At 54.2% G+C, this 27,163-nt stretch overlaps 16 protein-coding genes across 16 annotated transcripts; 8 read left to right on the forward strand and 8 right to left on the reverse strand.

Moving 5' to 3' along the window:
* Window positions 1–115: 115 nt before the first annotated feature.
* PHYSODRAFT_517324 (hypothetical protein) lies at window positions 116–886 on the reverse strand (the record flags this gene model as incomplete). The annotated part of the gene is made up of 1 exon (XM_009534134.1): window positions 116–886. The coding sequence occupies one exon, from the start codon at window positions 884–886 to the stop codon at window positions 116–118; it is 771 nt and encodes a 256-aa protein (XP_009532429.1).
* Window positions 887–1,904: 1,018 nt separating this feature from the next.
* On the forward strand, window positions 1,905–3,107 carry PHYSODRAFT_303882 (putative glycosyl hydrolase family 6 protein; the record flags this gene model as incomplete). The annotated part of the gene is made up of 1 exon (XM_009534135.1): window positions 1,905–3,107. One exon carries the CDS (start codon window positions 1,905–1,907, stop codon window positions 3,105–3,107), a length of 1,203 nt encoding a protein of 400 aa, XP_009532430.1.
* A 259-nt stretch (window positions 3,108–3,366) lies between these two features.
* Window positions 3,367–4,119, reverse strand: PHYSODRAFT_517413 (hypothetical protein; the record flags this gene model as incomplete). Its single annotated transcript, XM_009534136.1, has 1 exon — window positions 3,367–4,119. One exon carries the CDS (start codon window positions 4,117–4,119, stop codon window positions 3,367–3,369), a length of 753 nt encoding a protein of 250 aa, XP_009532431.1.
* Window positions 4,120–5,489: 1,370 nt separating this feature from the next.
* On the forward strand, window positions 5,490–7,495 carry PHYSODRAFT_250369 (hypothetical protein; the record flags this gene model as incomplete). The annotated part of the gene is made up of 2 exons (XM_009534137.1): window positions 5,490–5,510; window positions 5,954–7,495. 2 exons carry the CDS (start codon window positions 5,490–5,492, stop codon window positions 7,493–7,495), a joined length of 1,563 nt encoding a protein of 520 aa, XP_009532432.1.
* An 80-nt stretch (window positions 7,496–7,575) lies between these two features.
* Window positions 7,576–8,478, reverse strand: PHYSODRAFT_515531 (hypothetical protein; the record flags this gene model as incomplete). Its single annotated transcript, XM_009534138.1, has 2 exons — window positions 7,576–8,131; window positions 8,222–8,478. The coding sequence occupies 2 exons, from the start codon at window positions 8,476–8,478 to the stop codon at window positions 7,576–7,578; spliced, it is 813 nt and encodes a 270-aa protein (XP_009532433.1).
* A 502-nt stretch (window positions 8,479–8,980) lies between these two features.
* PHYSODRAFT_317364 (hypothetical protein) lies at window positions 8,981–9,775 on the forward strand (the record flags this gene model as incomplete). The annotated part of the gene is made up of 3 exons (XM_009534139.1): window positions 8,981–8,994; window positions 9,016–9,307; window positions 9,353–9,775. The coding sequence occupies 3 exons, from the start codon at window positions 8,981–8,983 to the stop codon at window positions 9,773–9,775; spliced, it is 729 nt and encodes a 242-aa protein (XP_009532434.1).
* A 649-nt stretch (window positions 9,776–10,424) lies between these two features.
* On the forward strand, window positions 10,425–11,927 carry PHYSODRAFT_517749 (hypothetical protein; the record flags this gene model as incomplete). The annotated part of the gene is made up of 1 exon (XM_009534140.1): window positions 10,425–11,927. The coding sequence occupies one exon, from the start codon at window positions 10,425–10,427 to the stop codon at window positions 11,925–11,927; it is 1,503 nt and encodes a 500-aa protein (XP_009532435.1).
* A 173-nt stretch (window positions 11,928–12,100) lies between these two features.
* Window positions 12,101–13,457, forward strand: PHYSODRAFT_347333 (hypothetical protein; the record flags this gene model as incomplete). The annotated part of the gene is made up of 2 exons (XM_009534141.1): window positions 12,101–12,652; window positions 12,739–13,457. The coding sequence occupies 2 exons, from the start codon at window positions 12,101–12,103 to the stop codon at window positions 13,357–13,359; spliced, it is 1,173 nt and encodes a 390-aa protein (XP_009532436.1). The 3' UTR covers window positions 13,360–13,457.
* Window positions 13,458–13,630: 173 nt separating this feature from the next.
* On the reverse strand, window positions 13,631–13,990 carry PHYSODRAFT_515543 (hypothetical protein; the record flags this gene model as incomplete). Its single annotated transcript, XM_009534142.1, has 1 exon — window positions 13,631–13,990. The coding sequence occupies one exon, from the start codon at window positions 13,988–13,990 to the stop codon at window positions 13,631–13,633; it is 360 nt and encodes a 119-aa protein (XP_009532437.1).
* A 24-nt stretch (window positions 13,991–14,014) lies between these two features.
* PHYSODRAFT_286925 (hypothetical protein) lies at window positions 14,015–14,677 on the reverse strand. The gene is made up of 2 exons (XM_009534143.1): window positions 14,479–14,677; window positions 14,015–14,397 (listed from the first exon to the last, which is right to left on the reverse strand). Exons 1-2 carry the CDS (start codon window positions 14,662–14,664, stop codon window positions 14,143–14,145), a joined length of 441 nt encoding a protein of 146 aa, XP_009532438.1. The 5' UTR covers window positions 14,665–14,677; the 3' UTR covers window positions 14,015–14,142.
* A 310-nt stretch (window positions 14,678–14,987) lies between these two features.
* PHYSODRAFT_563027 (hypothetical protein) lies at window positions 14,988–16,497 on the reverse strand (the record flags this gene model as incomplete). The annotated part of the gene is made up of 7 exons (XM_009534144.1): window positions 14,988–15,086; window positions 15,157–15,275; window positions 15,345–15,384; window positions 15,455–15,704; window positions 15,774–15,976; window positions 16,045–16,119; window positions 16,183–16,497. 7 exons carry the CDS (start codon window positions 16,495–16,497, stop codon window positions 14,988–14,990), a joined length of 1,101 nt encoding a protein of 366 aa, XP_009532439.1.
* A 1,071-nt stretch (window positions 16,498–17,568) lies between these two features.
* On the forward strand, window positions 17,569–18,445 carry PHYSODRAFT_355185 (hypothetical protein). Its single transcript, XM_009534145.1, has 2 exons — window positions 17,569–18,043; window positions 18,128–18,445. The coding sequence occupies exons 1-2, from the start codon at window positions 17,629–17,631 to the stop codon at window positions 18,358–18,360; spliced, it is 648 nt and encodes a 215-aa protein (XP_009532440.1). The 5' UTR covers window positions 17,569–17,628; the 3' UTR covers window positions 18,361–18,445.
* Window positions 18,446–18,509: 64 nt separating this feature from the next.
* On the reverse strand, window positions 18,510–20,278 carry PHYSODRAFT_563032 (hypothetical protein; the record flags this gene model as incomplete). Its single annotated transcript, XM_009534146.1, has 4 exons — window positions 18,510–18,593; window positions 18,675–19,010; window positions 19,116–19,292; window positions 19,409–20,278. The coding sequence occupies 4 exons, from the start codon at window positions 20,276–20,278 to the stop codon at window positions 18,510–18,512; spliced, it is 1,467 nt and encodes a 488-aa protein (XP_009532441.1).
* A 2,019-nt stretch (window positions 20,279–22,297) lies between these two features.
* On the reverse strand, window positions 22,298–22,720 carry PHYSODRAFT_264794 (hypothetical protein; the record flags this gene model as incomplete). Its single annotated transcript, XM_009534147.1, has 1 exon — window positions 22,298–22,720. The coding sequence occupies one exon, from the start codon at window positions 22,718–22,720 to the stop codon at window positions 22,298–22,300; it is 423 nt and encodes a 140-aa protein (XP_009532442.1).
* Window positions 22,721–23,145: 425 nt separating this feature from the next.
* On the forward strand, window positions 23,146–23,866 carry PHYSODRAFT_286927 (hypothetical protein; the record flags this gene model as incomplete). Its single annotated transcript, XM_009534148.1, has 1 exon — window positions 23,146–23,866. A coding segment is annotated over exon 1 (190 nt), but the record flags the coding sequence as incomplete, so codon positions are not given.
* A 2,479-nt stretch (window positions 23,867–26,345) lies between these two features.
* PHYSODRAFT_286928 (hypothetical protein) lies at window positions 26,346–26,711 on the forward strand (the record flags this gene model as incomplete). The annotated part of the gene is made up of 1 exon (XM_009534149.1): window positions 26,346–26,711. One exon carries the CDS (start codon window positions 26,346–26,348, stop codon window positions 26,709–26,711), a length of 366 nt encoding a protein of 121 aa, XP_009532444.1.
* Window positions 26,712–27,163: the final 452 nt, after the last annotated feature.

The raw sequence follows: 27,163 nt of genomic DNA on the forward strand, positions 1-27,163 counted from the left end.
CCAATCGCGTTTGACTTGGAGAATGTATGGAGATCTAATTTTGGGGCAGATGGTGCGGAACAGGCTTGACGTGGACTATTTTGAAAGCTGCGACGTGTGAGGAGATGGCTACATGCTACATGACGGCGCAGACCTCGGACGTGACCCGCACCACGTGCTTCTTGACGAACAGGTAGTTGTGCGGACGCTCGTCTTCCAGCGCCTTCTTCTTGCGCTGCAGGTCGGCGATCTCCTCGCGCAGTTTCAACCGCTCTTCGTCGCCGAGACGCGCCATGCGCTCCAGCTCGCTGTTGATCTCGACGAGCTCCGCCACCTCGCCGCGATGCCGCTTCACGGTGCTGCAGATCCACAGCACCAGCTTCGTGTTGCTACGCAGCGACTCGGGGATGTCCGTCAGTCCGTCGTTGCCCTCGCAACACACTTCTTCCAGCACCGGGCAGTCGCACAAAGTGTGAGGCAGCAGAGTGAGCTTGTTGTGGCGCACATTGAGCACGCGCAGGTGTTGCAGTCGTCCCAGCTCTGGCGGTACTGTAGTGAGGTCGTTGTAGGACACGTCGAGCTCCTCTAGACGCTCGCAGTATTGCAGCTCGTTGGGCAACTCCTCGAGGCGGTTGCGGTGCAGATCAAGCTTGCGCAGATTTACGCATCGAGCGATCTGCACGGGGATGGAGGCGATCCTGTTGTTGGCCAGTATGAGTTCGCGGAGAAGCACGAGGTTGCCGACCGCCTCGGAGATGTGCACGAGCTGATTCCGGGACACATTGAGCACCAGCAACGAGTGCGCGTACGTCCACACCACCTCGTCCAGCGTCACCCAGTGCTTGTCCTGCAAGTCCAAGATTCCGTTTTCGTCGGGTATCAGCGACGCATCGACAAGCTCCTCCATGGTGCTCGCTCAAGTGATGAGGTTCGATGCTGCATTCATGGATGTAGCAGGTCTTGGGGGCATCGCAACAAGAATAGCAACAAGCAGTTTCAGCTTCACTCCACCCCAAAGGCAGATATGAGCAGTTGTGTTTGTTGCTGTGCAATCGAGTGCCATTAGCAGGCAGCGCATACTGAGGTGATCTAATACGCCCACAAGAAATGGCGTGCAACATGTTTTTATATATACTTATGTATGTAAGTATGTCGCACTGTAAAGGGTGGATGGCTACACCGATCTTCCTCGAATCTGAGGATCTCATATGCTGAAGTTGAAGTGACTCACTGCATGAAGATCAAAGATCACAACTCATACTCAATGCATAAGTTCGCAATACTACATACTAGTATGATAGCAACTCAACGCACTGCACAAAATGGCCGATGAAGTGCTCGTCGCTACAGAATCCTCGACACCGCCGTGAACTTCAGCGGGCCCGCCACTGAAGTTACGGCCATATGGCTTTGGCGCAGTGGTTGAGCTCGTTCGCTGAAACTTGCCAGCAGTGCAATCATCTTCCCAGACCATATTCCGTTTCATTTCGCTGGCACCTTGAGTGTGGAGATCCCCAGCAAAAATCGACTATCCGTCGCGTCTCACCGGGAATCGAGTGCACAATCGCGTATTTTGGCAGATCCCAAGTGACTGCAGTCTGTTCTGCCTGAGTCGAATGGCGCTCGAAAGAACAAGAAGCCCCTACTCGATCGCGTGGGCTTCGGAGTAAGACAGTAGAAGCTGCGATGTGGCCCATGGCTTTGGAATCGAGCGACAGCAGAAAGGAGCAAGCGCTTCGCTTCACCAAGAAACGGACAACGCTTTCGCAATGAAGCTCGAACAGGATATTTGGTTCCTGCTTCGGGCTTCATGCTGGCCAAGCAACTCGGTGGTTATTGCCTTCCCTCAGCCATTGTTCCATTTGCCAACTACAGCTCAACACCGTTTAACCAGCAAACCGGAACTGCGTTGAAGCTGCAACACAATGTTCAGCAAAATCCTACGCTCGCGTCTCGTGCTTGCCGCCATGTCCTGCGCTGCTCTCGCTTTGTCGTCTTCGATGGGTTTAGCTGCTGCCGAAGAGCTGTGCTCAGTCGTCCCGTACACGTATGGTCTGGCCAAGTCAAGTTATCCGCAGCTCTCAACAGCTCTGGGTACGCTGGAGAACTACGCCATTGCCTCGTGGTTCACGGACCGAATTTCGACTCAAGATCGAGCCAACTTGATGTATCGCATGCTGAACGAATGCCCCGACGAGTCTCGACTCAGTATCGTGGTCTACGGTATCCCCAACAAGGATTGCTCAGGTGGCTACTCGACATCGGGGAGTGTGACGAGCTCAGCCGCGTATCGATCGTTCCTGAAAGAGCTAACGGACGCCGTTGGCGATCGCAAGGTGCTGTATGTCGTGGAACCCGATGCCGTCGGCCTGCTATCGCAAGACAACGGATGCGGTGGGCCGGCGGGTTACCTCGAAAACCTCAAAATCGCAGTCAACGCATTGTCCGCGAATGCCAACGCTCAGCTGTACCTCGACGTCGGATACTGGATGCTGGCCGACACCACCAATGCCGCCAAGGTTGCGACTGTGATGCAGCAGCTCGGCAGCGCTGGGCGCGTCAAAGGTGTCACCATCAACACGTCCAATTATCGCTCCAACGCAGAGTGCGCGGGGTACTGCTCGACCTTCCAGAGAGCTATGGGCTCCGATGACATGCACTGCATCGTAGACACGTCCAGAAACTACAACGGTTCGCCCACGACCGACTGGTGCAACATCCCGACTGCAGGCATCGGCAAGCCGCCGACGTCCAACACGGGCTACGCTAACCTGGACTACTTCATGTGGATCAAGCCTCCTGGAGAGAGCGACGGCTATTGCTGGGGTGGGCCTTCCGCGGGATCGTTCTTCCTGGATGGCTTCACATTGTTGTGGAACCAGGGCTACTTTGTGAAGGAAATGGGCATGCCGATAATTGGAGAGACCTTCGCCCCTACATCAGCACCGACTTCTGCCCCAACTTTGGCTCCGACAGCAGCACCAACATCGGAGCCAGTGACTTGGACTCCGTCGTATACAACCGCCCCGGTGACTTACGCACCGGATACCACCGCTCCAACCACGGCTCCAGTGACATGGTCCTATGGTACCGGCGCATGCAGGACCAGGAAGCGCATGCGCTCGTAACTTAGGCTGCATTTCGTTCGTCCTGGTTCAAGTCAAGTCCAGTCCAGCAACACCACCACAAATTCATTCACATCATTTCAAAACTTTTTGTCCGTGAGTTTTCCGAATGCATTGCCTCCGTCGAGCAGCCAAGCTTGATACGTACGCACGCCACCCACTGGACACGAACGCGATCAGAGCATGCGAGAATGAATTTGAATCGATGTTCACACTCTCTAGTCAGTACAAGATGTGGAAATGAAGACACGTTCTACACCTTCTAAGCCAACCACGTGACCTTCTCGGCAATGGGCTTGCGCGCGCCCTTGGCGATCTTGGCGCCCTCCTTGGGCACGCCGACGTAGAACAGACCCAGACACTTGTCCTCCTCGCCGAGGCTCAGGTGGTCCTTCATCTCCTGCGACATGGTGATCGGCGGGCCTGAGCTCCAGTAGGCGCCGACGTTGTGCGCGGTGGCCACGAGGTGCATGTTCTGCACGGCGCAGGCCACGGAGCACATCTCCTCCCACTCGGGGATCTTGCCGCTCTTCTGGCGCTTCATGCAGATGGCGATGACGTGCGAGGAGGCCGTGCAGTTGAAGACCATCTTCTTGTACTTGGTCTCGAGGAACTTGTCGGCCGGCACCTTGCTCTTGTACACGCCCGCGAGCAGCTCGCCGAGCTCCAGGCGCTTCTCGGGGGACTCGAACACCACGAAGCGCCAGGGCTCCGTGCGGCCGTGCGTGGGCGCCCAGTTGGCGCTCTCCAGCATCTTGTCGAGCACCGCGCGCGGCACCTGGCGCGAGCTGTCGTAGTCGGGCGGGAAGATGCTGCGGCGCTCGGCGATGAGCTCCTCGGCCGTCCAGAGCTTGTCGCCGCTGGCGTTGCGCACCGTCGTCTTTGTCACGGTCTTGACCGTCTTCTTGCCGGCCGCGGAGGCCGCCAGCTCTACGCGCAGCTTCAGCGCGTAGAGCGCGAGGCCGACGGTGGAGGCCGAAGATACAATTGCGAGCGTCGTGGCGGTCTCCGGCATCTTTAAGGGAGTGCGCGGCACAGGGTGAAACGGAAAGTGAGCCAGCCACAGGTCCAGATGCGCCTGACGTAGCGGGAATGATGGTCGTTCGGTGGCGGGGAGTATTCGTCAGGAGGCTACTGCCACAGATGATTACTCGCAGTAAACTAACTTACTCTAGTAGATATTTAGCCAGAGGCTTGAGATCATGCTATTAATACCGACTTCCTCCGCTTGTAGTGGACAACCTCATATAAGAGCGTCCAATCATATCACAGGATTTGGAGGGTCTCCTCGACTCCGCTTATAAGTTCCGCACAAATCATATCGATACGTTTCCACCGGTAATATATCGGTGCGATGGAGCTTCCATTCATTTCACGCAGCTACGGCTGTAGTCTAGAGCTACCTGGACGCGGTTGATGCCAGTACCCACTACCTATGCTGGTGTTAAGCGCTGCTGCGGCACACGTATACTATACAGACGTTCGGAGAGTGGTTTGCTTGCCTCATCCTTACTTACACGATGCTGTTCCCATCGACCAATGACACATGTTACCGAGTTAGACTTTAATAAAAAGTTTACCTCAAAAATGGTCTGAAGGCAGGGCAAACCATTGCAACGGCACTAGCCTCACGCGGGCGCGTGGCGCTCAAAGCTTTGCAGTGGCAGCCTGTTGCCTGCCGCGAGGTGTCAAGCGCGACAGGCTCGCTCAGGCGGGTAGCGGCGTTGTGCATGACCACCAATAAAGTGAGCAAAGCGCAAAAAAGTGGCAGCTAATCGACTACTTGTACTGGTACCGGTTGCCAGATTCGGCATATCATTTTTGACGAGTGGTACATTGTACCGGTATATACCCTGTCCACTATAAGCGGAGGAAGTCGGTAATGGTCTGATCTACTTACTGGTACGTTTTGAAAATTCCCCCCCCCCAATCAAGTACCCGGCAGACGAGAGAAAGCTGTTGTCGGAGATGCCAAGTTCTCATCGAGCTAGGAACTGGACCGAAATGAAGTGGGCTCCCATGCTTGACATGCAAGCACACTACGTTCCCGACGCGCAGTAGCATTCACGACAATTTGTACAGCTGCTGAATTAACCTGTCTTTTTAGGCTTTTTAGATTAAAACGAGCACTACTGGCAGCGCGCCAAGCACCAGCGCCCAACTTACTTCCCTGGGACTCACTCGATGGATACTCGCCATCGGCTGCCGAGACGAGAGCTCGAAACTCGTTCGGTGTTGCTTCGGAAGCGCGCCGGTCACAGCTTGACTAAACATCCGCACAAATGAAGCCTTACCACTCTTCCCTTCCGCCGCAAGAGAGACACCACCACTGTCAAGGCAGAGGAAGGACGCACTCTGCTTAAAACCAAGCACAGCTTTTAAGAGATGTCGCGCTTGTCAGTACATGTAATACATTTCATACGTTTCTACTTGATTTGATTAGCTCATCGTCTGAAATCCGGTGATTGCTAAACCCGCCACTGACTGGTGTACGCCACACCGCCGACACGCTTCTTCGTCTACAATTGGCTGAACGGCGAACCGCCGACTTGATCATGCTCGCCGCACAAGCCCAGGCGGCGCTGCGTCGCGCCCGCCACGTCGCCCCTCGCGCACTCTCGTCGCTCTCTGCGTCGCCCTCTCTACAGCTTCTCTCCTCCTCCTCCTCCTCCTCCTCCTCACAGTGGAGCAGCCGCCGCCAGAATCCCTCGCCAGCCTGGCTTCTTGCAGCTTCAGCCGCTGGACTGGCAGCGACCGCCGCACTATGCGAGCAGACGCCGGAGGATGACGATGCAGCCCCCGTTGCCGCTGGGGAGGTGCGAAACGACCTGCCGACGTTCGGCTTCGAGGAGGTGCAGAGGCACACGGGCGCCAACCGCAACGGCACGTGGGTCGTGTACAAGAACGGCGTGTACAACATCACCAAGTTCATCGCGGCTCATCCGGGCGGCACCAAGATCCTGCTGGCTGCAGGCAATTCCATTGAGCCCTTCTGGCAGCTCTACGCGGCGCACAACCACGCAGACGTACACAAGATCCTGGAGAAGCTGCGCATCGGAAACCTCCGAGCGGAGGACGTGGAGATGCTCGAGGCGCTGCGCAAGGAACGGTACGGCGACGGGCCGTACAGCAAGGACCCGACGCGGCACCCGGCGCTCAAGGTGAACTCGAGCATGCCGTTCAATGCCGAGCCGCCGTCGGAGCTGCTCATGCAGTCGTTTATCACACCGAACGACTTGTTCTTCGTGCGGAACCATTTGCCAGTGCCGGACGTGGATGCGGAGAACTTTACGCTGAAGATTTCCGGGTTGGGGATCGGTAAAAACAAGCAGGTCGAGTACACACTGGATGAACTCAAGAGCAAGTTCAAGCACCACACAGTGACGACGACGATCCAGTGCGCTGGCAATCGGCGTGCGGAGATGTCGGGCGTGAAGCAGGTGAATGGACTGAGTTGGGACACCACGGCGCTCTCGACAGCGAACTGGACGGGCGTGCTGCTGTCAGACGTGCTAGCAAGTATCGGCGTCACTGACGAGGATTCGCGAGAGGGACAGTGTGACTGCGAGGTGGGGGAGAACATTGGCACATGTGATGACTGCAACGCCGTTATCCAGCACGTGCAGTTTGAAGGACTAGACTGTGACACTGAAGGGAAAACGTACGGTGCCTCGATCCCCGTCGCTACGGCACTAGACCCGCGGAAGGACGTGCTGCTGGCGTTCGAGATGAACGGTGAAACCATCCCGCGTGACCACGGCTACCCGTTGCGTGTTATCGTGCCTGGTACTGTTGGAGCTCGAAACGTGAAATTTCTGCACCGTATCGTGCTCTCAAGCGAGGAAAGCCCCAGCTTTTGGCAGCAGCGCGACTACAAGGGCTTCCCGCCCAACGTTGACTACACCCGCGATGACTTCTGGAAATTTGCTGGTGATTCTATTCAAGAGCTGCCTGTGCAGTCTGCGATTACAGAGCCCAAGAACGACTCCGTGCATTTTGTGGACGATGCTACAGACAGTTCGATTGTGGCTGTAAAGGGCTACGCTTGGAGTGGAGGTGGTCGCAATATTATTCGCGTGGATATTTCAGTGGACGGTGGCAAGACGTGGACACCCGCGGAGCTGCACGAGTCTGGAAAGCGTCAGAAGTACAACCGTGCTTGGGCGTGGACTCCGTGGGAGCTGGACGTGGAAGTTCCGCCAGGTACAAAGAAGTTGGATATCTTGTGCAAGGCTGTGGATGCTTCCTACAATGTGCAGCCTGACACTATTGCCCCCATCTGGAACATGCGCGGCGTACTCAACAACGCCTGGCACCGCGTGCACGTCTCAGTGGAGGAGTCGGAAGAAGAAGAAGAAGAGGAAGAAGAAGAAGAGGAGAAAGAAGACTAAAGTGATGGGGTTATTGCGAACTTACACATGTAAAATCTTTCTCATAACGCAATGCAAACGTCATATATCTTCGGGTCTTGCTAATGCTTGGGGTAAAGCACTCCACGCACGGTCTTGAGCATGATGTCAGACCATTGTGCAATCGTCTCGCGCAGATCCTCGAAGTGAGGAGTAGAAAGTGGGAACTCGGGCCGATACACCTTGTAGAACGCAGCACGCCTCATCGTGACAACTACGCCGTCTAGCGGATCGTTTATCTGACGTTTGTTAGCCGTGAGCACAACTGCTGCCGAGATATCCTTGCGAACACGCTGGGGGCTGTAGGGGTACTTTTCATCTTCATTGACCGAGTCCGAGACAATAACAGCACAGGGTTCTCCACCATACCCTTCATTCCCATCAAGCATCGCTCGAAACGACACTACGTTGCCTTCTGTCGTGATTCCATGCTCGTTTGTCGAGATGATTCGGGTGTGGAAAGCTGCATCCCCAATAGCATCATAGTCTTCGCGCAGCGTGATGTGGCACAACTCCTCGGAGACGATGATTTCCATGTTGTTCTTGTAAAACGACAGCGCGTCATAAACTTGCTGAAGCGACTTGACTCCAGGGAACTGGATCGTGTCGAATCGAACGCTGCACAAGTCGCCGTGCTGGTTTTCGAACTGGTTCTGGGAGAACTGCCTCTTCATCGGATCGTTCACCCGTCCAGGGCCCACGATGAACTCCAACGCAGCTCGAATCTTGACGTCCCTCAAGGCCAACAACGTCGCACGTCGCTCCGCCCAGTCCTTCGTCAGACTGATGCGACTGTAGAGTGGGTAGTGCTGCTGGTCCGTCAGACACTGGGCCAGCGCCGACTGCATCTTGGCGACGTGCAGCTGCTGCGTGCGCGTCGCGTACAGCAGCGCCGAGTACTCGGCAGCCACCGGCCGCAGCACTGGGTCCCTCTGCAGCGCCACTTGGGGCGACGCGCGCCTCATCTTGAGCACGGCCACGCCGGACTCCAACAGCCGGATCTCCTCCTCCAGTTGCTCCTAGCAGTAAAATACTTTTAGTATCTGTTTCATCTTTAGTTTTGAACCCCCGGAAGAGCGCTCTCTTACCTTCCGGTCGGCGTGGCTGAGTTTCCGCCTCTTGTCGGACTTGAGGGCTCGCGCAGGAGACGAGTCGGGGCTCAACTGGTCCACGCGGTTCAGCCCATTCACAGCCGCCAACGTTTCCCCAGTCAAATTCGAGACACGAAGTAGTCAGCCCTAATAGAAGCCCCGATGTCGCTGCCAAGGTATCTGCGCTCGATTGGAGCTCCTCGCCAAGCTTGTCGAGCATTGCACTCGGACGTCTTCTTCTATCGCTGGGAAGCGGCGCTGGCTGCTACCGACGCTCTCGACTGCTGGGATTGCTGCCATCGCTGCTGTGACGCTGCGCGATGACGAGGAAGTTGTCAGAGCGGGGGAGGTGGAGCCCCAACTGCCGACGTATTCCATGCAGCAGGTGCAGTAGCACTCCAAGAGCTCCAGGGCGTGGGTGGTGTACAGGCACGGAGTCTACGACGTTACGGAGTTCGCAGGGGCCCACCCAGGAGGTAACAAGATTCTGCGGGCGACGGGGAAGTCCCTGGAGCTCTTCTGGCAGCAATCGGAGCCCCATTCGCGAGCGGGCGTCCCGGAGACGCTGGAGGAGCTGAGGGTGGGCAATTTGAGCGAAGAAGACTTTGACAGGCTCGAAGAGCTGAAGAAATTGCCCTCGACTAGTGACAAGGAGTGTGCGATGAGAGAGGTCTTCTTTTTTGAAGGTTCTTCGGTGCCGGAGGTGAATTTGGAGGGGTTTGAGCTGAGGGTCTGCCGGGTGAAGGAGACCTCGCTGTCGCTGGCGGAACTCAAGACGCGCTTCAAGCTGCACAGCGTTACCACGACGATCCGCTGTGCTACGTCTCGCGCTACTGCTGGCTCTGGAGACAAGCAGTCCACAACGACTGTGCGAGTTCCCGCTGAGTGGACGGGTGTGCTGCTTGCCGACGTGCTGGCGTATGTAGGGACAGCAGCGGCATACATTGAACAGGTACGTTTTGAGGCGCTGGATACAGATGCCAAGGGGAAAGCGTTTGGCGCCTCCATACCGGCGACGACGGCTTTGGATCGAGAAGTTGGCGTACTGCTCGCGTTCGAGATGAATGGCGCTCCGATTCCCAAAGAGCACGGCTTCCCGCTTCGCGTCGTTGTTCCAGGAACGACGGGCGCGCGCAATATCAAATTCGTCCATCGCATCATCCTCACGTGAGGGCGGTCCGAGGCCCGGTCAAGTCAGAGACAACGAAGCTGGATGAACAGGTTGTTGGCTCTCACGAGTGAGTTGCGTTCGTGTTTTGATTGAACCTTGCAGATGTTGAACGAGAGCTGCTTCGAGACCATGAGGCACGCCCCCCCCTTCAGTTTTGGTGTCTCTGGCGCAATTGTGTCATCCTGACAACGACAGACAGCGGAATGACTCCCCCGGTGGTGTTAATTGAGAACGGAGCTCACACTTTTCGGCTACTGTACATGTAGCAGTTGCTCTTTTAGCTCAGCAGTGGTTTCAATAAGCTCACGGGTGCTTGATGGAAATACTCGTACATTGGTACAGTCGGTGTTCTCACGAGAGTTCTCGGTCTCGAGCCGTGAACGACTCGACTCCACCGAACCGGCTGTGATGGTGCACATCCGAGTACGAATCCTCCGCCTCGCCACCTGCGCGCTTCCGACCGCTTCGTCCTGAAATTAATGTATGGGGTCACGCCCAAGATGCGGGGATTGTGATCAGCTCAGCCGCGTGATCCCCTGACGCGTGCGTAATATGCGGTGTCCGAATCAAGAACCGTGCCATTTCCCATTCTGCGTCGAGCTGCAGACGCGCTGGTCGCTTGGACTCGACTCGACTACTGAAGGCACCGATGCTGACGATTCGATCGCTCGCGGCGTCGGCTCTCGCCTGCGCTCTGCTGTCCGTGAGCCCGTCGCAGGTCGCTGCTGACTACACGGTCAAGGCCGACGCTGCCACGACCGTGCAGGGTTCTTGGGACGGGTGGGGCACCTCGCTTTGCTGGTGGGCCAATGTCTTCGGAGAGCGCGCGGACATCGCCGACGCCCTCTTCACGCTGAACGAGACGGTGACGCTGGACGGTGCGACGTCCGGCATCCCCGGTTTGGGCTTCAACATCGCGCGCTACAACATCGGCGGCTCGAGCAGCAACGTCGTGGACGACAGCGGCACTGAAGTGGCGATGAAGACCTCCGGGAACATGCCTGCGTTCAAGTTCATGGAGAGTTTCTGGCTCGACTGGATGAGCAAGGACCCCACGTCCACGAGCTGGAACTGGAAGGCCGACGCCAAGCAGCGTGCCATGCTATCGCTCGCCAACCAGCGCGGCGCCAATGTGCTGGAAGCGTTCTCCAACTCGCCGCCTTGGTGGATGACCAACAACCGCGCGACGGCCGGTGGAGATGACGGAAAGAAGGATAACCTGCAGGACTGGAACCACGACGAGTTCGTGCTGTACCTGGCCACGGTGGTGAGCCGCGCCAAGTCGGACTGGGGCATCAAGTTCACGTTCGTGGAGCCGTTCAACGAGCCGTCTGAGACCTGGTGGCAGTACCCGGGCAAGCAGGAGGGCTGCCACTTCTCGGTCGACACCCAGAACGCTATTCTGCCGCTGTTGCGTAAGCAGCTCGATGCCCTTGACCTGCAGGACGTGGCTATCGCAACCTCGGACGAGAACTCCGCTACGGAGACACTTGCGACGCTCACCACCATGTCGACCAACGCCGATGTTATGGGAGCCATTGAGAAGGTGAACACACACGGTTACCAAGGACTTGAGGCGTACCGTGGCCCGGACCGCGGGCCTCTGAAGGACCTCGCCAACAAGCTCACCAAGAGCCTGTGGGACTCCGAGTACGGCGAGAGCGACGGGACGGGACTGACCATGGCCGAGTCCATCGGCCTCGACATCAACGAGATGGGCGTGGCGGGCTTCGTGTACTGGCAGGCGCTGGACAGCGGCGGCTGGGGCCTCATCCAGTCCAACCCGGGCGACAACTGGATCGGCACGCCCAACCCCAAGTACTACGTGCTGGCGCAGTACTCGCGCCACATCCGCCCCTTCATGAGCATCCTCGCTTCGGACGACGCCAAGACGGTGCTGGGCTACGACTCGGAGAAGAAGCTGCTGGTGGTCGTGACGGTCAACACGGGCGACGCGCAGACGATCACGTTCGACCTGGCGAGCTTCGCGACAGTGGCCGGACCGATCAACGCCTGGACGACGGAGACGAGCGGCAAGGGGGCGATCTACAAGGCCAGCACCGTCAAGCTCTCGGGCACCTCGTTCAGCGCCGCCTTCCCTGCGGCCTCGGTCATGACGTTCGAGATCGAGGGCGTCACGCTCGCTGCTTAGTTCGGATATATATATGGATAGTGGACGTAAACTGCTGGTCAATTAAAACCATGGTGAACCCAGACAATACCGTAAGCTGAAGTTACGTCTTCTCTGATTCGCCAATCGGCACCAATTTTAGTCCAATCCTGCTGCCTCGTTTTGATTGGCAAGGCGTCAATCGTGCGGTTGTCATGGCGAGTGCTCGAGGTGTCGCCAACACCGTCTTCAGGATGCAACTACGCGGCCGCAAGCGCGATTTCGCTTCATCTGCTGCGGTGACCACCAGTAGCAGCGCTTCAAGTACTACAGCCGAGAAGAAGAGAGCCGTAAAGGCCAAAACGGCGTCTCTAGGGGCGAAATCCGCTGGGACGAAGGTGGAAGTAATTGCGCCGTCCAGTTCCAAGTTCCCAGTGCTGTCAGCGTTGACGGAGCGAGTGAATCAAAGCTCAAGTGACTCTAAAATTCTGCTGGAGTACTCAAAGCTGGTTCCGGCGCGGCTAATTCGACGCTACAAGCGCTTCCTGGCTGATGTCGTGCTGCTGGATGGAGGTGTCAAGGACGACAGTACCAAGGCAGTGACAGAGGCCGAGGAACAGGAAGAAGCGGTGGTGACTGTGTACTGCCCGAACACGGGACCTATGGTGGGGCTATTGGACGGACTACCGAACGCTCGGGTGCAGCTGTCCAAGAGCGACGACCCCAAGCGCAAGTACGCGTACACGCTCGAGATGATCCAGATCGATGTGCGTAACGTTGCTGCTGTGAGCTGTTAATCGTGGGTGGGTATTTACAGTAAGCTAACGCTGTATTTTCTGATGGAATGGGGTAGAACGGAGAGCGATACGTTTGGGTTGGTGTGCACTCTACTTCTGCGAACCGAATGGTAGAGCAGGCGCTGGCATCGCGGTGGTTTACTGAGCTTGGACACTATGATTCAGTTCGTCGCGAGGTGAAGTTTGCCAAGAACAGTCGCGTGGACTTCGTGTTGACCACAAACGCTGAGGATGGCAGTGTCGCTCATGAAAAGTACGTGGAGGTGAAAAGTGTCACGTTGGCACTCGAAGGAACTGGGGACGAGGACGCGTCTCGCTGCGCTGTGTTTCCCGATACGGTGTCAACTCGTGCACAAAAGCACGTCACTGAGCTGACTGAGCTGCTGTCCGCTAAGGTCAAGTCTGACAAACCCAAGAAGGGGTCCAAGAAGGAGAATACTGAGGCTACAGCAGCCAAGCTGAGTGGAGCTATCATATTCTTGGTTCAGCGCGACGACTGCAGCGAGTTCGCTCCTTCTATCCAACACGACAAGAAGTTCGCAGAGCTGTGCTCCGTGGCAGCCAAGAGTGGAATTCAACTACTGGGGTATTCGTGCGCATTGAAGCCTGATGAAGCGAATAGTTCTGGGGCTGTATCCCTGCTAGGGCCACTACCGCTGCAAAAAGCTGCGCCGTAGCATGTACGAAGTAGAATTTTATGAGTATGCAGTAGCATACCTATAAAGGACACGGTGCTTCCAGGCGAAGGCAAACGCGCAAGATACGTTTTACTAGCAGTAGCATAGGGCCTTGCCGATGCTGATTGCAGTGGAGGACAATTTCGTTCGATATATGCTAGGGAGCCTGAGGCATGACTACGCCGACAAGGAGCCAATGATAACTATTTTGAAGTGTTGAAGCTGGATACATGTAAGTCTGTGTCTGGGCAGTATATATGGTATTCTCAGTTTAAGGCGTTGCGTACACGATGTTTCGAATGCTCTTGACCATTACGTCAGTCCACTGCATCATGTCATCGTGCAGCTCTTCCAGCGCGAGTTGAGAAAGCGAGAACTCGGGCCGGCGTATTTTCAAAAAGGTAGCGCGCCGCATCGTGACAACCAGTTTCTCCTGAAATCCACTTGCTTCCATGCCTTTGCGTGCGTCGCTCGTTTGCCTTTTGCTAGCCGTCAGTATAATTGCACCTGATGAATCCCTTCGAACGCGCTCACTTGAGCGATAGGGATACAGTTCGTCCTCATCGACGCAGTCGATTATAGCGATGCCGCAAGGCTCACCCCCGTATTCGGCATCGTCTTCACTGAACATGTGTCGAAAGGAGATAGCGTTGCCCTCCACTGCAATGCCGCGGTTGTTTGTAGAAACAAATCGGCTATGGAACGCTTCGTCGTCGATAGTTTCGTAGTCATCGCGTAGCATGACGTGGCCGAGCTGCTCGGAAATTATGATCTCCATACTGGTCATGAAGAATGATAACGCGTCGAAAACTTACTGGATCGAGATGACGCCGGGAAATTGAACCATGTCGAAGCGAATACAGCACAGGTCGCCTTCCTCATTCTCGAACCGCCTCTCGGAAAATTGCGTTGAGCTATGACAAACTCGTACGCGCGGCGAAGTTTATCGTCTTGCATCCCCAAGAGGGTCGAGCGTCGCTCGCTCCAGTCCCTAGATAAACAGATCCGGCTGTGGAGAGGATAGTAAGGTTGGTCGATCTGTTTGCCAACATTTCACCGAGCGAGTCACGTTACCAGAAGTGAATAAGGCTGAGTGTGATAAAAGTATCAAGCACTCACCAATGCTCGCGACAAAGCGGACTGCATCTTCGCCACATGAAGCTGCTGGGCCTGGTTTGCGTACCGGAGGACAGCTAGTTCTTGAGCAAGGGGCCGAAGAATGGGGTCTCTCTCCACCACTAAATGCGCAGGGAGGTTCTGAGTCCGCAGTAGTGCCGCGCGAGACTCCAACAAGCGAATCTCCATTCCAAGATGTTCCTGTAGTGGCAAACAGTTGACGAAGTTTAGCAGTAGCACCGCTGAAGGCGCGTACGTTAGTACAGCCGCACCTTTAGCTCAGCATGGTTCAGCTTGCGCCTCTTCTTAGAGCTGAGGCCCCTGGCACCAGTCCTCGGGCGATTGCTGGCGGTGCTAAGCATCCTTTTTTCGTACGGGTGAAGGTTATGTTGAAAGGTTACGAATGCTGAAGCCCGTGAAGCGGAACGCGACTGCCAGAAGCGTGGCATCGGCCAATGATAGCCAGAGAAAGAACAAGTGACTTGGAGAACTTCGTGAAGAAGCCCACAATATCATTTAGAACCAAACTCAGCTTCCCACTCCTCAAATCGACGAAGTTGGTCGTGGCCCACAGACTTGCAAACATTGCTCAAAGCCTCCGCAAAGTCCGCCTGCATGAACAGGAACTTGTGAGGTTTCACGGCCATGTTGTATCTTAGCACACAGAGTAAGAACACCCACCTTGGTGACTACAAGTCGTTCAGTCTCAAGCTCACGAAAATCTTCACCCGCTTCCATATCACGCCGCATTTTTAGAAGTAGCTCTGGCGTATATACTCGTTTCACAGGCATTCGCTTGGCTAGAATACCGGCCAGATCGACATTGTCAGACCCTCAGCTAATGACATGTGAGTCCAGGTCGAGCGTACCTGTTTCGCAGACGTTCGTGATATCGTCTCCGCTATAGCCCTGAAAAGCATCATAGTGAAACATATATTGTAAGCAAGAGGAAGTCGTGCACAGTTTACGCTACGCTTACCTCAGTTTCATCCACGAGCTCGTCCAGGCTCACATCTGGACCCACGTCAATTTTCCCCATGTTAAGCTGAAAAAGAGCTCGACGTGCCTCAGCTTCGGGAAGCGGTATATACACTCGCTTTGTTAGTCGTCGTCGCATGGCTTCATCCAATTCCCACGGGAGGTTGGTGGCCGCCAAAAGCATCACTCGACTGCCCTCGTGCTCCCCAGACGAAACGCCGTTGATTTGAACCAGCAACTCCGTCTTGACCCTGATCGGGCACCAAACGTCCGTTAGCAGAAGCAAAATTTGTTTCCGAAAGGTAAAACAGAACACGCACCTTCGGCTGGCTTCGTGTTCGGTTGCTGCACCTCTAGCTGACGCGATTGCATCAATCTCATCCATGAAGATGATCGAGGGTTCGTAGTAGCGAGCCATGTCGAACAGGATTCGAACCATTTTTTCGGAGTCACCTCGATACTTGGATGAAAGTGTCGAGGCGGACACATTGAAAAATGTCGTCCCACATTCGTGTGCGACAGCCTGCAGTGAAATACGTTTGCATGGTTAGCCATCAGTTCGTCGGCAATAATTCTCAATAAGTCGCTTACCTTAGCTAGCAGCGTTTTTCCCGTTCCTGGTGGGCCAAACATTAGCACCCCGTTGCAAGGCTTAAGAAGTCCATCCTGTACAGCAACGATAGTTTAGCCCATCTATCGGCACACATAATTCCGCAGTTAATGACGTACCGTGAAGAGGTGAGGCGCGATCTGCGGAAGCATGACAGTTTCTTGCAGTAGCTGCTTCGTATGCTCAAGCCCTGCGATATTCTCGAACGTGATCTTCTCCCCGTGATCGACAATATCCCGTTCGATAGCTTCAATAAGCTCTCGATCCACCCAGTCATTCTCTTTGGCGAGCTCGGAGTACTTAACTTTTCCCGCAATGGTCTCTAGGCCCGACTCGTTGTTGCTCGAGCTTGCTGTACTTTGAACACTCTCACGACGCTTAGAAGATCGCGGACCTTGTCCTGTTTTTCGCTGTTTCGCATCTGCGCTTGACATCGGCGAATCGCCACTCCGTTTCGCACCATTCCGCGGCTTATTTTCTGCCCAAACATGCAAATATTAATTCCCCCATACTTCTATCTACTAGCGAAGCAATGTTACGGCCAACCAATATAAACCCTCTTCGTTCTCGTCGATGCCGAAGCACTCTTGCGAGATTGCTGCAATTGCCGTGCTCTAAATATGACAAGCACGCCAAGTCAATTCGGACAATCATGTTGACAACTCAATAATACACTCATATCATACCTCACGACCGTCGTAGCGCGCGGCTCCCCACGGTGCATCCATAACGGCACCTGCCGCTCCCTTACTCTGTGTCCAATGCCGGCAGTTGGCACAGCGTGTTCAGCCCTTGACCGCCGCGCCGCTTGGGGCTTCTCCCACTACCCCCAACAACATTTACCACATTGACGCATTAGCAACAGCCCTGCAACTATATCAGTTCTCTAGTGACCCACACGCACCCTCTTGGTGGGCACTGGTTCTGTGGCGATGGTCCCGGCCGTATTCTCCTCTTGCTGCTGGCGCCGCTTCCTCTCCCTCGCGGCCCTGCTGCGTCTCTGCGAGTCCTGCACCTTGTTCGCGGCAAGTGTCAGATCCTGCAGCGTACTGCGATACTCGAGGATCGCGCGGTACTCGCGCTGCAGGTCCTTCAGAAACTAAATGCATGGTGTTAGTGGGCAAATTTTTAGCGCTATGAGCCCAGATTGAGTCGCACCTCGCGCGCCTCGGGATCTCCATGGAGCTGTGTCTCCAGCGTCTTCCGCACGGCGCGGAACTCCGGGATGCCCCGATCGTAGTCGCCCAGCAAGCACAGCTCCCGCGCGCGCAGCAGCGCGTATTGCGCACTCTTGGCCGATGCCGCCATGTTGCTCGCCATCTTGAAATGCAACAGTGATCATCACTCTTCTGGCGCCAATGCACATGATTGGCCAATACAAAAGTCTCTTTTCAGCGAATCGTATGTACGATTACTACAACTGAGCGATGTACCGCTTTAACCGGTACATCGCTCTCGAGGCTGACACGTAGCGGGGCATAGGACGTCACTCGACAGAACGTCGACCGGCAGGAGAGAGAGACACAGAGACCCCGCCATACACACACAGACACAGTAGCGCAGCCATGGTGGAGCTTACGGACCTGCAGATTGTGGCCATCGCGGTGACGGGCGTGACGCTGGTGCTGCTGGCGATGGCGGCGCGCGTGCTGCTGCCGAGCAAGACAGACGAGGTGGACGAGTCGCTGCAGGCCATGATCAACGGCTTCGACTTCGCGCTGCCCGAGGAGGTGGAGCAGTACCGCAAGGGCAAGGAGGAGCACCCGGAGGACACGGACAAGTGCTTCCAGCTGCTGTTCCGCCGCGCCGTGGCCGACATCCCGCTCATCCGCAAGATCCAGTCGGAGAGCTCGGGCATCCAGCGCCTCAAGAAGAACGACATCCTCAAGGACGGCTCCTACCTCAGCTACAAGCTGGCCGAGGAGATGATCAACGACGAGATCAACGAAGTGCGCAGGGAAGCCGAGGAGCTCAAGCCGGGTAAGCCTTTACCCCCTTGTCTTGGTCAATTGTATGTCGCCGATTGCTGACTCGTTGTTATTGCTGTTGTGCTTGTTGCTGCAGGCGAGGGCTGGCCCGACAAGATCTTCCCCCAGGCCGTGCAGTGTATGAACCAGATCGCTGAGCAGCAAATGGCGGCGCAGCGCAAGGCGGCGGAGGCACAGATGAGGGCCATGCAGGCTGCGCGCGAGAAGGCCATGGCACAGGCGGAGGCTGCTCAGGCCGCTGTCCAGAACATCGAGGCGCAGGTAGCAGCGAAGGAGAGCGAGGAGGAGACGCTGCGGAAGAGGAAGTAGAAGTGTCAAGGGGTCCGGACGCCCGTAGCATTCTGGATAAAAGCCCCTTTGGGTTTGGCCTTCACCTGCTTCGCCGCTCGCTCCGCTTTGTGAGATAGACAGTTTCGTTTGATTCAAATGGTGTCGATGTTGCATTCTATTGAGTGTCTTTAAGTGTCGTTAGTGGCTGCGGACGCCGCCATTTGCAGCGCATGGTCGACGCTGGCGATGTGTTGCAGTGTGGCAGATTGGAGCTCTCGCACTGCAGCCAGCGACAGCGCCAGCGTTGGGCCTTTCATATCTTCTATCTGCTCATGGTCTTTTTGAACGGTAACAGCCTTCGTCTGCTGCGGCAACTCAAGTTGGCTGTTCATGCCGCAGCGCACGCTGATCCGCTGTAGTTCTCGCGAGACAATTGCCTGTGCTTCTTGCCGCTTGGTGTGGCGTAGCATACGCTCCTCTTGCGACGCAAAGGCCCAGTCGCCGAACTCCAGCGCTCGGTAGATGTACGGACGATGCCGCAGTGGTGCTGACGCCAACGTCGTCTGAACCGAGCTCCCGTCAGCAAAAAAGAACGAGCAACAGTCGCCGTCGCGTTCAACCTGGAGGATCGTGCGATCTGCAAAGGCAACGCGAACGCGGCCATCACGGAATGCACGAAATCGCCCGTGCTCGTTTTCAGACTCCTCCACCAGCCCCAGTTCATCCGTCTCCAACGATGACGACGGAAGATCGTGACCACGAGCTTCAGCAGCGTACTTGAAGGCTTGAAGCACGTAGTCGATGTGTTGGCAAAGCGCATCCACAGAGTGACTCGTGCCCTTGTTGTCGATGGTGGACGGCGGAGGAATCGTTTCACGCGTGAACCGGTGCTGAGGTCGTCCTATTTCATCATACCACGTGTAAAACCCATCGCACCCCACCAGCAATGATCGCTCACAGTTCAGTTGAACCTGCTCACCAAACAATAAGCACCCGTTAGAGTCAAACACCGACAACTACGTCTAGACATCGTAGATCCCAAGCGTACCACAAATTCCGGAAGTGAATTCCCCTGCCTGCGTGACACAAGCAACGTTGCATCCTCCCCCACGACCTCCGCCACAACACGATGGTACAGGAACTTAGAGGGCAGCGTAGCCACTCGCAATATCTCGGCCAAAGCCAAACCACTTGCCTGCTCTCCTCCATCTCCCACAACGCCGTCGTTACTCGTAGCCATGATGGGAAACGCTGGTCGAGCAGCGAACGCGCCATTCCCGGGCAATTGCGACACAGATCCATTCACGCCGTCCTCCGAATCCCCACCTACAAACTCAATCTCTGCTTCACGGTCATTATCCCACGCTGCTTTCGCCGCCAGTAACGTCCTCACCGGCAGCTCAAAGCTCTGCGGCGTCTGACCCACCGCGAACGTCCGATGCAGCGTAGCGTAATGAGCGTGGCTGCTGTCCTCCACTTGGTCGTCCGAGACCTTCACTTCCACCACATAATAGAGATCCACCAGCTTCCCACTGGCTTGCACTCGCACTTTAGCCGCGCCCTCTATCGACTGCATCTCGAAGCACTTCTCCTGCTCGTTGTACAGCTTCGACACTTTGAGCTTCCCTCCTGACGCTGGCCACCTGGCTCGAGGCGCTCGGATGCGACGCTGCCGCCTCACGTCTTTTGCTTGCATTAACTGTACATGCAGATACGGCGGCTGGTCCGTGAACCGGTTGCGCTGGTTGAGTGTGTCGACCACCATCGGACGGTGACTGGACAGCGCGGTGGGCGTCAAGTGCCGCGTGCGCGTCCCGTCGGGATGGATATACGTGTACGTGTGGCCGGAGGGCTCGAGCACCACGGTGTGCGTCTCGTGTGTGTTGCGGTGGTAGCATCCGATTGCGCTGCCGTCCGCCAGCACCACGCAGCGCCGGCGCTTCGCAACTGCCGCCATTAGAATTTAGACCTCTTACCTCTTCTGAACCTTCCTTTTTCGAGACCACTGAGATTAAATAACCTATCTCAGTGGATCAGGTTGCTGGTTGAGGGTGGGCAAAGCAATTTGAGCCGCCTCGTGTCCCTCTGCGCTACATGTACTTACACGCGTCAAGCAAACGAGGGCGCGTCTGCAGTTCTCTAAAATATACCCCGAGTAAGCTTACATGTAGATGTTAGATGTGAAGATGCTGTTCCGATGAAGACTACTTCATGTTTTCGTTTAGCTTGTTTTTTTCAAATATGTACCCCCTCCACTCTGTCAATATTCGGGTGGCCTCGTATTCTTCGCTGCTGCTGCGCGACGTGAGGGAGGCGATACATACCAAAACATCGAGCCGCTCGATTCTTTGCTGTCTTCATCGTAGATGTTAAAATCGTAGATGTTAAAATCTACGATGAAGACAGCAAAGAATCGAGCGGCTCGATGTTTTTACTCGATTCGCGTCAAATTATTGTCTTTGATCTTGCACGAAATCGTGCGATACGGCATGTACAATGGGAAGTGGAGACACTGCGTCAACAGCTAGGGTCGTCAACATGAGGAGGCCAAACTTAAATGAGGGGATCAAGCCAAGCCTGCAGATATAATCACTCTCACTTCTGGCTTCACCAACTTGAGCAATTTTCAAGCCCTGTGTCTCGAAGTCGATATGCAATGGACCAGTGGTCTGGCACGGAGGTGTTTCCTGGTCGAAACTCAAAGTACGGTACTACGGACAGTTTTCATGCAGCGCGACGAGGCTACCGCAGCTTATGCGACGGTCCTAAAATGAAGTGTTCCTGTACCGTATTCGAGTGCACCGAACGGCAGCGTAAGAAATACTAATCAGATAACCTCGAAAATCGATCGATTAGCACCCTTATTTAGCTCGATCGATTTGTAAATCGATCGCGTCCCTGCGATGCATAATATGCATATTATGTGAGTTGGTGTGCAGATTAGACGATCGATTTATGAACGAGCAGTCGATATAGACGCGTTTGGAGCAGAATACCCACCTTTCACTGGGCAATCGTGCAGCCTGGCGATGCAAATGGATCACAGTCGATTTAAACCCTGATTTGCACTCCGATTAATTAAGTGATTGAGGTCTTATAAGGGATTACTACAGACGGGCGTTTTAACCGGTTCTCACTTTCTGCCAAAACGCCCTCCGATTTGAGGTCCTACGTAGGACTTTTGCTCCTACGTAAGGTCTCATAAAAGTTAGTACCGAGGACAGTAAAACCTGGTATAAACAAAAACTGAATGTAAACTGAGCGAATGACTTGCAAAGGTAGACCGACAAGTCAGCGCGTTCAGTACCGTTATACCTGTAGCACATGTACGTAGCTCCACGCTGAGCACGGTGACCTGGGTGCGGTGCTGCCTGAGTCTCCGCCTGTACGAGTGTGTCCAAACTATGCATTTGCCACAGATGCTTTCAGGCGCACTGGCCTGATCCAGTCCTACGAAGGACTCGTTAGTCCTACGAAGGTCCAAATGGCCAGCTTAACGTGGCCATTCGGGCCTTGCTTCCAAAACGGTACCCTTTAGGTGAAGACGGAGCTCCTACGTAAAGTAGGACTTTCGTATTCCGATGCAAGGCCAACAGCAAATCCTAGGTTGGGCCCCACCCTCTCCTTCTTAAGACCACCTTTTTTGAGGTCAGATTGGCCAAAGTTTTGGAAAGGCACACTACCGGTAAACTAAACGACGACCGTGCTAATACATGTATACTGGAAAATTTCAAAATTGCAATTGCTGACGTCTAATTGAGAATTGGTATTGCCGCGCCGTCTGCAGTAGAATATTACCATAGTACAAGCAAAATGTTGTACGGCGGATAGAGCAAGATATCTTTTTCATTCAAACATTGCTTGAAATGCCCATCTGAAGAAAATCTTCAATGCCTAGGCGTACATGTATCGCCACAACGAAGTTCAGTCTCAGGGACTCACTATTGTACATACGAGATGTTTGGATGCAGTCTTATTAATAGACATGTACAGTATATGTATTACCGTCACTTGACGAATCACACTGTGACGGTCTCCAGACCACGATGACCTTGAATCTCATTCTGCGTTTCTCCTTCCAGTTATCAAGAGCCCGACCACCAAGCGACAATGCGCCAACCAACACCCTCGTCGTGGCTGTTGCTGCCATCCTTCTCGCAAGCGAAAACGCTTTTTCTGCAGCAACTGACGCCGACCAGGCTACCGTTTCGAAGTTTGCGGCAGCGGAGTTCGACACGTTGGTCGATGTCCTCACCACTGAGAGCAAGAGATCCCTTCGGGCCACGGTCGATGACGGCGAAGAGAGGTACAAGCAGTTTAAAATCGATGATTTGAGAAACGGAAAGTGGACTTCATTTTTTAAAAAATGGAGCTCGAAAGGCCGTACTGAGTCCAACATCGAGAAAAAGCTGGCGAAAATTAAAGGGCTGACCGATTATGACAAAAGTAAGATTGTCGATTGGTATGGATTCCACTTGAGAGGTCATTAGATACATGCTCCAGCGGCACGTGCATGGAGACCGTCGGGGAGTTGACACTGTGACAAGTTCTCGAATCGTCTGTACCAGTCCGTCCTTGCAATACACTTGAGAGAAAATGCAGACAATCTTTTCACCTTGAACCCGTGTTTCCTTCATGTCGTTGGATCTTACTTTTTTTTTAGCAGAGTGGAGCAGAAAATCTTGACTATAATAGCCTTCTTGTACGCTCGGAACTTGTAAACGATTCTCTACTGCTACGCAACCCCGTCGTGAAATTTTAGCGGTGCAACCTCGGAGCGGTACCATGCATCATGGGTCCTTATTAGCTTATTTACGTTTGCGGTTACGACGGAGGATAAGGGAGTTCTCATGAATTGAGATAGCTCTTGCTTAGAGCCTGTTCGCGTTGTACTAGAGATGGAGATGGTGCTTGATCTCCACCTACAGCTCGTTCGCTACGTATCCATCTCCAGACAAATTTTAAGCCAATCACAGGACAGATATGGGATGGCTCTCCTCCCCACTTGAGAAAATGCAGTGCGGCCACGCGTGCGGCACATGCCGCTGCTCAAGGCTCGTCGGTTCCTGCGCCCCCCGCACGTCATGACGAAACGCCAGCGTTCGAGCCCCTCGTCTCGCTGACACCATCTGCCGGTGATGAAGGTCTGCTGCTAGAAGGTCCGAGACTGCGTCCACATTTGTTCCGCTACCTCAAGTATCAGTGGCGATGTCTGCTACGCTAGAGCCTACTCCCGCTCCATCTCGCATGCTCAAGCGTCTGCAAGCCTCGGCCGCACCGCAAGCAGCACAGGGCCGAGGCAAGTCTCGTCTGAAAGGAGCTTCTAACGTCAAGCCGTCGTTTGCCTGGACACCGAGAGCGGCCGAAGTGCTGTTGCGGCTTCGCTACGATACCATGAGAGGTTGGTTTCAGGGAACGAGGAGCCCCAAGCAGCTTACTGCGGCATGGAAAATGCTTGCTGCCGAAACATTCCGCCTCGGAGGGCTTGAAGTTGATGCAGAGCAGTGCAAGTCAAAGGTGTGTATGATGACAAACTATTGACAGGAACTTGTTAATGCTAACCGAGTTCACTTCATTTCAATCCTATTGTAGCTGAAGCATATGCACAAGCAGTACACCGCGTACCGTGTTGCTCTGGAGGCTACCGGTAACGCCACCGAGAAGCCGCTGAAGGAGCCCGGGTGCTACGAGGCTATGCGTGACGTGTGGGGGGACTTAGAAGGCATGGATGCGGACGGCTTTTCTCTAGTGATGCAACAAGCACTGAACTGCTGGAGGACGAGACTGCACTGGAGCTCAGCCAGAGCTCTACTGCTGAGCCGCTGCTACAGCATGAAGAGGACATTGATGTAGCTGATCACGAGGGCGGGCAAAATAGCAGTGGATGGAAGCGTTACACTGGCAAAAGAGCCCGCGAAAGGCATTCCACTAATATTCCACTAATACTGGTAATAGAAGAAGAAGAAGAAGTACTATGCAGAAGGAATGCGAGCAATTGGTGCGGGACTGAACAACATTGCTGAGGCGTTCAAAGTCGCTAGAGTCGCTGATACCAGCAATGCCGACATGGTGAGATCGATGAAGGAGCTCATGTAAACCGTGCAGGCACAAACGCAGGCCTTGCAAGGCCTGATTGGCATTTTGGCTGCCAACAAAAACAACGAGTGATCTCGACAACAAGTGAGCAACAAGTGATCAGCATTTAGTCAAACCAACAAGTGATCACCATGGTAAATGGCACCGTCTATTTAGTGACAAATAAGAGTAGCAATAGCATTTCTCTTAGCCTTACCAATTTGGCGCAGGTGCCTTGGAATAATTTCATCCTCGGCAGCTTCCTCCTCGTCGTCTTGCGCCATGTACAGCCTAATTTTCGAGCTGTCTTGAAAAAAAATCATGACGTTGTGCAGCACCATCGTCGCGACCACAAACTCGGCCGCCGTGCGAGGTGTTTCCTGGTTGAGGACCCCTTGAAGCATTCTAAATCGCCCCTTCCAGAGGCCGAAGGTGCTCTCCACCACCATTCGAGTGCTTGAATGCCGGAAGTTGAATTGCTTCTGCTGTGGAGTTAACACTCCTTCTTCACGCCGCCAGTAAGGAACGATGAGGCCAGGTAGCTGGGCATACCCCGCGTCACCGATGAAGTGCATACCAGCGGGGATCACGCTGTGTACGGTCCGACCAATTCTACTGTATTTCCAGCACTTTCGGTCAGACCAAAAACCTGGCCGCACTTCAACGCTCATAAAGGTCCTGTCGGGGCTCCCGATAGCCTGTACATTGAGCGCAGGATAGCACTTGCGGCAGTAGAAGCCGTCATAGTCCTCAGGACGCTCAATAGCAATCAAAGAGCCATCTATAGCACCGGCGACATCTGGATAACCATACGGCGATGCAAAGCCGTCCTCAACAGCAGTCCACCCGTCCCGACTGCGCGGAAAAGAAATCACCGCTGGCGCTACCGCATTTAGCACGCGAACTACCTCCGTAGTGATCTCCATGACGTAGCTTCTAGCCATGCCCATTGCAGCTCCCACCTCGCGATATCCACCCGCTGAGCCCAGGAAATACAGCGCCGCTGCCACCTTCTTTTCGTAGGAATGCTTCTTGACCTTAGCTTGTGCAAAAGCGACCCCATGCTCTTGTAGAAAGCTAGCTATACGGAAGAAGGTGGATCTCGTACAGCGCAGATTGGTCTCGAACCAGCTTGAGTAGGCTGATGATTGAAGCATCGACTCGAAGCGCAGAGTGGTGACGGTAAAACGGTTCTTCTTGCCAGCAGGAGGTCCTAGTTCACAACTGTCTGCATACAAAGCCACAGCCGTGCCACGGCGGAGCACGCAGCGAGGACAATTGCATCTTCGTCTCCCATGTTGTGCCTGGCCCTGTAAATCTCTAGGTAGATCCGCCCCTCTCCACCTCAAAGAGCTGGAGACGAATTCACAGTGCCATCTCTAGTTGTCTTGTTGTGTGCTACCTACTTTTGACCAATCCGGTCACACTTTTGGTTTTCGTCTCCATCTAGCGAACAGGCTCTTAAATATCACTGGGTAGTACGATTAGGATTACAGACAACGACGGATAAAATACGGCAACGCAAAACCCGGCACACATATGTTGTACTTTTTACAATAAGAAATTCAGATAGCCAATCATCTTCGAGATTTACACTTGACATTTGTAATCCATATGGTTTTAAGTACGTTCTCTAAATTTGTGTGTACTTTATGCATCCTTGCGAGAATTATTACCTGAAAGGTTAGCTACAATCTGTGCGAAAAACGTCCAAATTTGTTCTTCTACCCGGTATGGTATACTGAAACACATATTATTCCTTATGCTGTCTGGGACGGTTTAAGCGTTTTAAATGACCTCTCCGCGTCCAACGGGTTAATAGACATGTACAGTATATGTATTACCGTCACTTGACGAATCACACTGTGACGGTCTCCAGACCACGATGACCTTGAATCTCATTCTGCGTTTCTCCTTCCAGTTATCAAGAGCCCGACCACCAAGCGACAATGCGCCTAACCAACACCCTCGTCGTGGCTGTTGCTGCCATCCTTCTCGCAAGCGAAAACGCTTTTTCTGCAGCAACTGATGCCGACCAGGCTACCGTTTCGAAGTTGGCGGCAGCGGAGTTCGACACGTTGGTCGATGTCCTCACCACTGAGAGCAAGAGATCCCTTCGGGCCACGGTCGATGACGGCGAAGAGAGGTACAAGCAGTTTAAAATCGAAGCCTTGAAAAAAGGAAAGTGGACGGATATTTTCAACAAATGGAAGGGTAACGAGCTTAGTCCGGCCGAGGTCCAGAACAAGCTGAAAAACAAGAAATTGAGCGACGATTTGAAAGACGCTATTTTCAGGAATTATAAAGACTGGTAGACTGGTACTTCGGTACATGCTCCAGCGGCACGTACATGAAAATCGTCGGGGAGTTGACACTGTGACAAGTTCTCGAATCGTCTGTACCAGTCCGTCCTTGCAATACACTTGAGAGAAAATGCAGACAATCTTTTCACCTTGAACCCGTGTTTCCTTCATGTCGTTGGATCTTACTTTTTTTTTAGCAGAGTGGAGCAGAAAATCTTGACTATAATAGCCTTCTTGTACGCTCGGAACTTGTAAACGATTCTCTACTGCTACGCAACCCCGTCGTGAAATTTTAGCGGTGCAACCTCGGAGCGGTACCATGCATCATGGGTCCTTATTAGCTTATTTACGTTTGCGGTTACGACGGAGGATAAGGGAGTTCTCATGAATTGAGATAGCTCTTGCTTAGAGCCTGTTCGCGTTGTACTAGAGATGGAGATGGTGCTTGATCTCCACCTACAGCT

This window comes from Phytophthora sojae (genome assembly GCF_000149755.1).
Source record: "Phytophthora sojae unplaced genomic scaffold PHYSOscaffold_7, whole genome shotgun sequence".
NCBI classification, from domain to species: Eukaryota; Oomycota; class Peronosporomycetes; order Peronosporales; family Peronosporaceae; genus Phytophthora; species Phytophthora sojae.

Coding starts and splice junctions, on each gene's coding strand:
- PHYSODRAFT_286925 (XM_009534143.1), bottom strand. CDS start 14,664: ATGGAGATTCGCTTGTTGGAGTCTCGCGCGGCACTACTGCGGACTCAG. Junction 14,398..14,478: donor CCGCTTTGTCGCGAGCATTG/GTGAGTGCTTGA, acceptor GTTGGCAAACAG/ATCGACCAACCTTACTATCC.
- PHYSODRAFT_355185 (XM_009534145.1), top strand. CDS start 17,629: ATGGTGGAGCTTACGGACCTGCAGATTGTGGCCATCGCGGTGACGGGC. Junction 18,044..18,127: donor AGCCGAGGAGCTCAAGCCGG/GTAAGCCTTTAC, acceptor TTGTTGCTGCAG/GCGAGGGCTGGCCCGACAAG.